This window comes from Stegostoma tigrinum, chromosome 44 (assembly GCF_030684315.1).
Source record: "Stegostoma tigrinum isolate sSteTig4 chromosome 44, sSteTig4.hap1, whole genome shotgun sequence".
Taxonomy (NCBI): domain Eukaryota; kingdom Metazoa; phylum Chordata; class Chondrichthyes; order Orectolobiformes; family Stegostomatidae; genus Stegostoma; species Stegostoma tigrinum.
Genome location: NC_081397.1, coordinates 13642445 through 13654343, shown reverse-complemented (window position 1 = coordinate 13654343; position 11899 = coordinate 13642445). Strand labels below are relative to the sequence as shown.

Genomic DNA, 11899 nt, shown 5'->3' with positions numbered 1-11899 from the left:
TCCAAGTCAGGATGGTGAGTGTCTTGGAGAAGATCTTGCAGATCATGCAGTTCCCATGAACCTGCGGCTGCTGTCTTTCAAGATGGAAGTAGTTGTGGGTTTGGAAGGTGCTATCTAATTTTATATTTGAGAGAGTGGATGTTTGTGAATGTGGTGCCAATTAACCAGGAGCAGCTTTTTCATGGATAGTACCTTGCTTGCCGTGTGCAGTTGGAGCTGCACTAATACAGGTAATGGGGGCTACAGAGGGGAAACCTTTACATTCCTGACTTGAATGTTGGAGATTTTGGACAGGTTTGAGAAATCAGGAGGGAAGTTACTTGCTGCAGTATCCATAGCCTTGGCCCTGTTATTGTAGCCATTGCATTTATCGGATGAGTCCGGTTCAATTTGTCCTTCATGGTAGCTCCCAGGATGTTGACAGTGGAGGATACAATGATGCTGAGGCCCAAGTCAAAGGATGCCTTGCTGCACGACTCTGTGACACAGTTTTACCCTCACACACACTGATCAGACTTGATAGAGCCTCCATCCACCCTAACAGCAAGGTCTATCACTACAACCCCGACTACAATCCCGAATCTCTCTGGTATTGGAGATAATGGGAACTGCAGATGCTGGAGAATACCAAGATAATAAAATGTGAGGCTGGATGAAGACAGCAGGCCAAGCAGCATCTCAGGAGCACAAAAGCTGACGTTTCGGCCCTAGACCCTTCATCAGAGAGGGGGATGGGGAGAGGGAACTGGAATAAATAGGGAGAGAGGGGGAGGCGGACCGAAGATGGAGAGTCAAGAAGATAGGTGGAGAGAGTATAGGTGGGGAGGTAGGGAGGGGATAGGTCAGTCCAGGGAAGACGGACAGGTCAAGGAGGTGGGATGAGGTTAGTAGGTAGATGGGGGTGCGGCTTGGGGTGGGAGGAAGGGATGGGTGAGAGGAAGAACCAGTTAGGGAGGCAGAGACAGGTTGGACTGGTTTTGGAATGCAGTGGGTGGTGGGGGGGGGAAGAGCTGGGCTGGTTGTGTGGTGCAGTGGGGGGAGGGGACGAACTGGGCTGGTTTAGGGATGCAGTTGGGGAAGGGGAGATTTTGAAACTGGTGAAGTCCACATTGATACCATGAGGCTGCAGGGTTCCCAGGCGGAATATGAGTTGCTGTTCCTGCAACCTTCGGGTGGCATCATTGTGGCACTGCAGGAGGCCCATGATGGACGTGTCATCTAAAGAATGGGAGGGAGAGTGGAAATGGTTTGCGACTGGGAGGCAAGTGTAGCCGACACCTCCTCCCTCACCCCTATCACAGGCCCCACGGTGACATTCCACATTAAACAGAGGTTCACCTGCACATCTGCCAATGTGGTATACTGCATCCACTGTACCCGGTGTGGCTTCCTCTACATTGGGGAAACCAAGCGGAGGCTTGGAGACCACTTTGCAGAACACCTCCGGTCAGTTCGCAACAAACAACTGCACCTCCCAGTCGCAAACCAGTTCCACTCCCCCTCCCATTCTTTAGATGACATGTCCATCATGGGCCTCCTGCAGTGCCACAATGATGCCCCCTGAAGGTTGCAGGGACTGCAACTCATATTCCGCCTGGGAACCCTGCAGCCAAATGGTATCAATGTGGACTTCACCAGTTTCAAAATCTCCCCTTCCCCAACTGCATCCCTAAACCAGCCCAGTTCGTCCCCTCCCCCCACTGCACCTCACAACCAGCCCAGCTCTTCCCCCCCACCCACTGCATCCCAAAACCAGTCCAACCTGTCTCTGCCTCCCTAACCGGTTCTTCCTCTCACCCATCCCTTCCTCCCACCCCAAGCCGCACCCCCATCTACCTACTAACCTCATCCCACCTCCTTGACCTGTCCATCTTCCCTGGACTGACCTATCCCCTCCCTACCTCCCCACCTATACTCTCTCCACCTATCTTCTTTACTCTCCATCTTCGGTCCGCCTCCCCCTCTCTCCCTATTTATTCCAGTTCCCTCTCCCCATCCCCCTCTCTGATGAAGGGTCTAGGGCCGAAACGTCAACTTTTGTGCTCCTGAGATGCTGCTTGGCCTGCTGTGTTCATCCATCCTCACATTTTATTCTCTCTGGTATTGTATAGGTTAATGTAAGTGATAGTGAACAGAATTGGACATGTTGCGCTGACACTGAGAACAATCCTCCTGTATTACAGTGCGGTCATCACTATTCCTTCTCCTCTCGGAAAGTCTGTCCGGGCACACACTCACCTTGACCAGTGGTTAGCTACATCCCCCCATGCTGAGAAACTACACTGCCTGTGTGTCTCTGTTCAGTGGAGAACAGCAGATCTCCGGTTGGGATTGATTTTGTACTGTTCACTGTCAGAGCAGGAGGAGCAAATACAATTGAAAACATTGGAAACGCTCACTGAAGCGAACGCCAAGCCGAAAACCAAAGTTACCAAGAAAGCAGCAAAGAAATGAACCCGTCAGTGCAACATGAAACCACCTGAAGCCAAAGGCTCCTGTCAGAGACACCAACATCTCTCAGGAAAGAGCTGGGCCCGGATCAAAGGATCCCTGTCCCAGTTCCAAGTGGAGATATGGACATTAATTGATTTGAATAACTCAAAGCACACTTTCTCGGCTTCATTACACCCAGCTCTTCTCACACATTCTGCAATGAATCAGTGTGAGGTTCCCCCTCTCATTTTCACTGACCATCAGTTCGGGTGCAGTTGCAGTTCATGAACAAAAACAAAGTAGTTGGAAAAACTCAGGTTTGGCAGCATCTATGGAGGAAAAAAAAAGAGTTAACGATTCGGCCCAGTGCCTCTTCCTCAGAACTGGACGCAGAGAGATAAAGCTGAGGCCTTTGTTGAGTACAGAGCATTCAGCATCGGAGAGCAGAAGGTTAGGAGGGATGGTGAATACCCGGCAGGAGGTGGGGAGTTTGGGGGAGGGGAGAGAGTCAGAAGGGAGGGAAGGAGAGGTATGTTCCAGAAAGCCATGGGTATTTTTGAGTTGGTGCATCTTGTGGGCCTTATTGCCTGAAAGGAAAAGAAAAAAAAGTCCCTTGTTAGCACGACGAATGAGTCAGAGGATGAAGTGGAACTGGGGAGTGGAGCAGCCCTGAGCCAGTGTGTTACAATGCTGTTGGAGAGAGAGGTTGAGAGTATGCATGTGCCGCCACATGGCACTTAGGGTGGATCTCAGGATGTGGTGAGAGCAGCTGTCCGTGAAACGTTGAACATTATGGAGGTATCTATGCTCCTGGGAGGATTCAAAACATGAGGGATGAAACTTGAGTTGTAATCCACGTGGGGTGAGCCTGAGCCAGAGGCAGTCATTGAGGAATGTGACATAGTTGTGGAAAGTGAAATGGCTGGATGAAGGGTCTCAGCCCAAAATGTCAGCTTTTGTGCTCCTAAGATGCTGCTTGGCCTGCTGTGTTCATCCAGCCCCACACTTTGTTATGATGGCTGTGTAAAAGTCAGTTTCAGTTCCTGTCCATTTCTATTTCACATATTCAGGGAGACAGTAACACTGGTGCAGAAACCCCGCTTCACAACACAGTGACCAAGAAATGATTTTGTCTGATTCACCGGGAGCACTGGAAACTGACTTTGTCGGATTCTACAGCATCTGCAGTTCCTGCTATCTGTGAAATGGAAGCTGACATGCTGTCTTCTGAAAGAAAGGACAGGACATGGGCTTTTAATTGTTTCACAACTGCTTTTAAAATTGTATCAGTGATATCAGGTTTTGTGCTCCTGAGATGCTGCTTGGCCTGCTGTGTTCATCCAGCTTCATACTTTGTCATCTTGCTTTTAAAATATCCAGGTTTTATTATCTTTGAACATCAGTTTGAGTCTGCAGGTTTTCTGCCGGGCCTTGTGTTCACTGCCCTTGTGGAGAAAAGGTTTAGTTCCAGATCCAGTTGGGGGCGGCAGTAAGCTGGAGGCGGAGCTGGACATTTCTCTGTCTGTGACTCAGTTTACTGCCCGGGCCGCCTCTCACTCCCTGTCAGCTCTTTCTCAGTCAGGTCGGGGCGGGCTGTATAAAAAAGGAAGGTGAGGCAGCTCGGCTCTCACTCGGCAGCGATTGGAGTGAAGAAGCGTGATGTCTGGGAGAGGGAAAGGAGGCAAAGGCCTGGGAAAAGGCGGAGCGAAGCGGCACCGCAAAGTGCTCCGTGATAACATCCAGGGCATCACGAAGCCAGCCATCCGGCGCCTGGCTCGCCGTGGCGGGGTCAAGCGCATCTCGGGCTTGATCTACGAGGAGACCCGCGGGGTGCTGAAGGTTTTCCTGGAGAATGTGATCAGGGATGCGGTGACCTACACTGAGCACGCCAAGCGCAAGACGGTGACTGCCATGGATGTGGTGTACGCTCTGAAACGCCAGGGCCGCACTCTGTATGGATTCGGCGGCTGAGCAAATCGACCCTTTTCCAGCGAACCCAAAGGCTCTTTTCAGAGCCACCCAAACCCTCCGCCTGAGAGCGGAGACCTGAGGATGGGGAACCAGCACATTGGGCTGGTGCAGCGACTTTTAATTTTGTATCAATCCTTTAGGAAATATATTAACTTCGTGTCCCGCGTTGCAAGAGAGAGAGGGCGATTGTTAAATTATACTCTGCAGTAACGTGTTTTATAATCAAGATATCCCCACACTACAGATAAGAGGTTTCACGGCCAGTCGAGACGATATGGTTCTGCAGCTGGTTATGTCAGATACAGAAGGAGCGGCCGGCTCCGTCATGCGACCATGGCTGATCTGTTTCTCAACCCTAAATCTTTGATTCTCTTCCATGTGAATACCAGAATATCAGTAATAACACCAGTGATAATGGGAACTGCAGATGCTGGAGAATCCAAGATAATAAAATGTGAGGCTGGATGAACACAGCAGGCCCAGCAGCATCTCAGGAGCACAAAAGCTGACGTTTCGGGCCTAGACCCTTCATCAGAATAATAACACCAGCTGTCCATACCATGAATAATAATTTGCTCTGTCCGTAATTTTGGACCCAGGCGCTAATCATACATATTACCGTGTTTGTACTTCATTGACGCTCCCAGGAATGATAATTTGTTCAGTTTTGATTCTGGTAGCCGTGCCGAGGTTTTTGTGGCGTGTTCATTACCCCATCCTGTCAGAGATGGTCAGGAAATGATTCAGAGCCCTCTCCGCGCTGACTGCAAGTTAGGTTCACAAGAAAATTTTGTAAAGCATAAGATATAATCTTAGGCGCAGGCGCATGGGACTTTACTTTTTAATATTATGTAAGCTCAGGCTGAAATCGGCGGGCGATTTGAAATTGACCAACTGTCATTTCAAGTTAACCAATCAGCCTCCAATAATTATTTTACTGCCTTTTCTGTCCTTCAGTGGCTGTTTCTCGGAGATTTGAGGGACGGGACTGTATCCAATCCCAGCTCTAGGGCGGGCTCTCCATTCCCATAAATAGGCAGCGCCGCAGCAGGATCAGTATTGAGAGTAGTACCTTGTGTGTGTGTTGCAGAGAATGGCCAGAACCAAGCAGACAGCGCGCAAATCCACCGGAGGGAAAGCTCCCCGCAAGCAGCTGGCGACCAAAGCGGCCCGCAAGAGTGCTCCGGCCACGGGCGGAGTAAAGAAGCCTCATCGCTACAGGCCCGGCACGGTGGCTCTGCGGGAGATCCGCCGCTACCAGAAATCCACCGAGCTGCTGATCCGCAAACTGCCGTTCCAGCGCCTGGTGCGGGAGATCGCTCAGGACTTCAAGACCGACCTGCGCTTCCAGAGCTCGGCCGTGATGGCCCTGCAGGAGGCCAGCGAGGCTTACCTGGTGGGTCTGTTTGAGGACACCAACCTGTGTGCCATCCACGCCAAGCGTGTCACCATCATGCCCAAAGACATTCAGCTGGCCAGGCGGATCCGGGGGGAGCGCGCCTAAACGGAGCGTGCCCGGCCCTGTACATTCACCCCGAGAAACACAACGGCTCTTTTCAGAGCCACTAAACTGTCCCGAGAGAGCAGCAATCGTCAGGCACTGGACTTTAGTTAATGTCATCGCACAGCATGCTATTGATGTCTCAATGCAACAAGAGTTACAGAAAATGAATGGGTCTGGGATGCACGAATTCATATTGAAGACGAGGCAACTCGGGACAATCAGGTTTATAAATTTTCAGTAATCACAACAAATTCAAGTACTGCATTCCACCCTTTATAATTGATACATTTCCAATTGAACCGCCTGTGTGGGAATCGCTTCCCGTGGCGTTTCCCCAGCTGTAACTGAACTTGCCGGAAAAGGAGGGTGGGAAACAATCGCCAATTTCAAAACCCGCCACATTATACAAATGATTTTTGTAGTTTTGGCCATGCAATCGAAATTTTGCCCAATCTCCCACAAGTGTATTCGATCCTCTGAGGATGGTCGGTTCTGTCTCGCATGGCATCTTTCTGGGGCCGAGCTATTCCATGTCTCATGTTGACTGGATGGGGATACCGCTTTGAGTCACTATTTAAAGTCGCAGTCGCTGTCCCTGCAGCAAACCCTCCAACTTTATTCGTCCCGTTCTAGTTTTATCACTGTTAAAGCGAAAACAAAAGGGATGATTTTTGCGCGTTTAGAGGACCGTGTTTGCACATAAAATGAAAATTAGTTAGCCAGCAGTGAAAGTCTAGCTGCTTTTCACTGATGTTGTGGGTGGCTCTTAAAAGAGCCTTTGGGTTGTCAGATTCAAGAAGTGTCTTCACTTTTTAGTAGCGCCCCCAGCGGCGGTTTTCTTGGGCAGCAGCACGGCCTGAATATTAGGCAGCACCCCGCCCTGAGCGATGGTCACCCCTCCCAGCAGCTTGTTGAGCTCCTCGTCGTTGCGCACGGCCAGCTGGAGGTGCCTGGGGATGATGCGGGTCTTCTTGTTGTCCCGGGCCGCGTTACCGGCCAGCTCGAGGATTTCAGCCGTCAGGTACTCGAGCACCGCAGCCAGATAGACCGGCGCTCCGGCACCCACACGCTCAGCGTAGTTACCCTTTCTCAGGAGCCTGTGAACACGGCCCACCGGGAACTGCAGCCCAGCCCGGGACGACCGGGACTTCGCCTTCGACCGGGCTTTCCCGCCACTGCCCTTTCCTCTCCCAGACATAACCACAGTCTCACAAACACTTCCACAGAGAATTCTGCAATGCGGCCACATCCCGCCCTCTTATACCTTCGGGAGGAATGGGGGTGCGGCCATTGCTGATTGGTCACATTGTTCAGTATCTCCTAATGTCGTTTCAATGCCCAATCAGATGTCTGCTTCCCTCACCAATCCGGAGAGGGCCCGGGGAGGAGGCCGGAAAATCCCGGCGCCAAATCATGAACCGCTTTCTTTCAAACTGGAGGAGCCCGCCAATAATTTCGAAATGGGGAGAAGTTTTACAAAGAAGAATCCGTTCATACTTCAGATAATTTACTTTTAAAATACACTTATATACGTCAACACCATCTCTCTCTGATTTCCCGGCCGAGTTGAAACCAACTATTTTTGATCTTGAATTCCCCACCACCCCGCGAAAAAACTTAACATTAAGCGGAAGGGGGAAAGAAAAGCCCGCCGAAAGTTATTCTCTGCACAGATTGAATTTAATTCACATCTACACCCGGATATAATGATAAAAGTGTCACACAACTGTTTCTTTCTCGTTGAACTCAATACTGCTTTAAACAATATTTTACAATCTCGCTCCCTATTGCACAAGATCAACAATGTTTCTACTTTTGCGATGCCAGTCCTGCAGCTGTTCTGCTTTTATCTCAGTTCACTTGGAAATTTTTCCGCCGACAGCAGAAAGCCTCATTTATAGCTTTCTGCAAAACCGGATAGAACCCGCGGGGAGATTTGACAATAAAACAAAATTCCTCTGCGTGGAAACCGTAGGAAAATACCGGCGCCAAATCATCAACCGTTTTCTGTCCGATTTGAAAAGCCCGCCAACATGGGCAATACGAGGAAGAGGCTTTACAAGGATTTTTGCGTTAATGCTTACGATTTAATTTCCTTTCAGTTAAAAATGTTCACTTCACATAATCTCTCTCTGTCACTCCCTAAGCAACACCGTTTCCAGAAAACATTGTAAAATAGCCCTCACTTATTGTGCTGGATCAGTCTTTCCGGACGGTCTCGGTTCATTTTGAAAGCCTCTCACCGACAGCAGAAAGCCCCACACACTGCAAACTGAAAAAAAATCGGATAAATTCCCTGACAGATTTGGAAATTGAAAAAGGAATCGCGCGGCATTTCTCTTAATGGGACTCAAATAAGAGATCATAATTTTTCATTGCCACGGGTGAAATCCAGCGTTCATACCCTATTGGGACAAATTTGAAAAAAAAACCAACATGTAGGATATAGGGGGGAAAAGTTTCACAAAGAGGAATAAACAGTTTAATTTTTCTTTGAATTTAATTCAATTTCACATTACAAGTGCACGCTGATGTATTTCTAAAAACTTACACAACGTTTTTCGGGGTGAACGGGTTAAAACTTGAAACAATAGTTTGAAGTTGCCCTCCCATATTGTCCTTGAACACAGTTTCACACTTGCGACTGCAATCCTGGCTCTGGCTTTATCGCAGTTCATTTTGAAAGCCTCTCACCGACAGCTGAAATCGTCAATGACAAGTATCCCCCAACATCTGTTCGTGGGACTCGATCATTCCTGATCAAGGGGTAAATAATAACTGGAACACATAGGAGTTGTTGAAAAAAAAATGACTGAGTGACGATGAATGTGCTTTCTGCACAGGGAGGGAGGAGAGACTGGGTAGGAAGGGAACCGAAACTAACCGACAGAGGGACAGGGACCGCACGTTAATGTTTAGAACGTTTGTGTAAACAAAGATAAAGATTAGAGACATTAATTATAGATACCGAGAATCATTTACAAACGAAAAATGGTTCAACTGCTTCATTGAAATTGTGGGTGGCTCTGAAAAGAGCCGTTGGGTTTTGGATGTGTTTTTTTCAGCACAATGTGGGGTCTCACTTGGAGCTGGTGTACTTGGTCACCGCCTTTGTACCCTCCGACACGGCGTGCTTGGCCAGCTCCCCGGGCAGCAGCAGCCGCACCGCGGTCTGGATCTCCCGGGAGCTGATGGTCCTGCGCTTGTTGTAATGGGCCAGGCGGGAAGCCTCCCCCGCGATACGCTCGAAAATATCCTTGACGAACGAGTTCATGATGCTCATCGCCTTGGAGGAGATGCCGGTGTCGGGGTGAACCTGCTTCATCACTTTATAGATGTAGATGGCGTAACTTTCTTTCCTGGATCGTTTCTTTGTCTTGCCGCCTTTCCCCGGCGCCTTCTTGATGATTTTCTTGGCGCCCTTCTTGGAAGTTGCCTGCGCTTTCTTCTCATCCGGCATCGTCACGATCGTTTTCAGACACACAATAAACGGAAGCAGGCTCGGAGCTCGCATTTTATAGCCTGACCGCGTCAGCAATGCTAATAAGGGATGGGGGAAAAGTCTTGTTCCTGATTGGGTACTTTACAAGAATGTCACACCATGTGATTAGCCTTTCTGTGATTGGTTAGTGTGAAACACAAAGTGGATCTGTTCGGATCGACAACGAAATGTGAAACACAAACCGAAAATTTGTACACGGATCAAATTCCTCGCTCCCTTGCAGTTGAACTGGTTACTGTCATCCACTAATATTTTGAACACTACCTCCGAGATTTTAATTGTGACAGGGTGTTTTATTCTGCTCATGGTAATCTTTTGTGAGTAAAACGTTACCTTGTTTCATCACTAGCTGAGATTTCCTTATTCGGCTGTGGGCAGGATTGTATTGTTCAGACATTCGGGTTTATTGAGGGACACTTTGCCGAATATCTGTCAGTCTCTGCATTGTGGGAATGGGAGTGCAGTTCTCGATCTGTCCCTGTCTGTTTAGGCAGTATTATGATGATTATTCTCTCCTAAATCAGTCCCAGTCATACAGTCCGAGAGATGTACAGGGTCCACCTCGTCCATGGAAAGCAGATATCCGAGATTAATCTAGTTCCATTTACTAGCATTTGGTCCATATCCCACGAAACACTTCCTATTCATATACTCATCCAGATGCCTTTTAAACGTTGTAGTTGTAAGAGCCTCCAACACTTCTTTTGGCATTCAACCCATTCACACACCACTCTGTGTGCAAATATTGCACACCTTTGATTCATTTTAAGTCTTTCCCACTCACTTAAACCCATGCCCTCTCATTTTGCATTCTTCTATCCTGGGGAAAAGATCTTGATTATGCACCCTTTCCACACCACGAAATTTTATAAACACAGCCTCCAACACTCCAGGCACAGTTTCATCAAGGGAAAGTCATGCCTGCCAAATCTGCTTAAATTCTTTAAGGAAGTAACAAGCAGGGTAGACCAAGGAGAGCCAATGGATGTTATCTACCTGGGCTTCAAAAAGCCCTTTGGTAAGCTGCCGCACAGGAGGCTGTTGAGTAACATAAGGGCCCATGGTGCTAGCATGGATAGAAGATTAGCTGCCTGGCAGAAAGCAGAGAGTGGGGATAAAAGGCATGCTTTATACATTAATGATCTGGATGAAGGAACTGTTTGCATTCTGACTACGTTTGCAGATGATACAACAATAGGTAGAGTGACAGGTAGTATTGAGGTGCTGAGGCTGCAGTATGAATTGGACAGGTTAGGAGAGTGGGCAAAGAAGTGGTAGATGGAGTACAATGTGGGAAAGTGTGAGGTCATGCACTTGGCTAAGGAGAATAAAAGCATGAGAGATAATGATAACTGCAGATGCTGGAGCATCCGAGATTTTAAAAAAAGTGTGGAGCTGGATGAACACAGCAGACCAAACAGCATCTCAGGAGCACAAAAGCTGACGTTTTGGGCCTGGACCCTATATCAGAAAAGTGGGAGGGGCAAGAGGGTTCTGAAATAAATAGGGACAGACTGGGAGGTGGATCAAAGATGGATAGAGGAGGAGATAGGTGGAGGGGAATCGAGAGTTGCAGTGGGGTAGAGATCGCCTGAGGTTTGTCTGGATTCTCCAGCATCTGCAGTCACCATTACCTCTGATACAATTTTAACTTCACTGCAAAGCGTCTTCCAGGGATGCCTGACCCGAAGAAGTTACCATCCTCCCTCCAGAATAAAAGCATAGACTCTTTTCTAAATGGGCAGAAAATTCAGAAGTCTTGCGTGCAAAGAGACTTGGGAGTTCTACTCCAGGAATCTCTCACGGTAAACTCACAGTTTGAGTCAGTAGTCAGGAAGGCAACTGCAATACTGGCATTTATTTTGCCAGGACTTCAAGGCAGAGATTGACAAATTCTTGATCTCACAAGGAATCAAGGGCTACAGGGAGAGTGCAGGGAAGTGGAGTTGAAATGCCCAGCTGTGATTTGAATGGTGGAGTGGGCTTGATGGGCTGAATGGCCTTATTCCACTCCTGTAACTTATGGTCTTGAAGATGTTTAAAAAATAGGATGTGCTTATGAGGCTTTAGAAGACTCGAGTCAGGCCACATTTGAAGTAGCATGTGCAGTTTTGGGCCTCATATCTCAGGAAGGATGTACTGCCCCTGGAGCAGGTTCAGAGGAGGTTCACGAGAATGGTCCCAGGAATGAAAAGCTGAACATATGAGCAATGTTGAGGATTCTGGGACTGTACTCTTTGGAGTTTAGAAGGATGATAATCAAAACTTAGACTACTGAATGCCTGGACAGAGTGGATGTTGGGAAGATCCTTCCATTGGTAGGAGAGACTAGGACCCAAGGGCACAGCCTTCAAGTAAAGGGAAGACCTTTTAGAACAGAGATAAGGAGAAACTTCTTCAGCCAGAGAGTGCTGAATCAATGGAATTCACTGCCACAGAAGGCTGTGGAGGCCGGGTTATTGTGTACATTTAAGGGTGAGATAGATAGG

At 48.4% G+C, this 11899-nt stretch overlaps 3 protein-coding genes across 3 annotated transcripts; 2 read left to right on the top strand and 1 right to left on the bottom strand.

Annotated features, from left to right (window-relative positions):
• Positions 1 to 4092: 4092 nt before the first annotated feature.
• Positions 4093 to 4404, top strand: LOC132207148 (histone H4). Its single transcript, XM_059642323.1, has one exon. It carries the CDS (start codon positions 4093 to 4095, stop codon positions 4402 to 4404), a length of 312 nt encoding a protein of 103 aa, XP_059498306.1.
• A 1087-nt stretch (positions 4405 to 5491) lies between these two features.
• On the top strand, positions 5492 to 5908 carry LOC132207240 (histone H3). The gene has a single exon (XM_059642468.1). It carries the CDS (start codon positions 5498 to 5500, stop codon positions 5906 to 5908), a length of 411 nt encoding a protein of 136 aa, XP_059498451.1. The 5' UTR covers positions 5492 to 5497.
• An 805-nt stretch (positions 5909 to 6713) lies between these two features.
• LOC132207147 (late histone H2A.2.2-like) lies at positions 6714 to 7106 on the bottom strand. Its single transcript, XM_059642322.1, has one exon. It carries the CDS (start codon positions 7104 to 7106, stop codon positions 6714 to 6716), a length of 393 nt encoding a protein of 130 aa, XP_059498305.1.
• Between the last annotated feature and the right edge of the window lie 4793 nt (positions 7107 to 11899).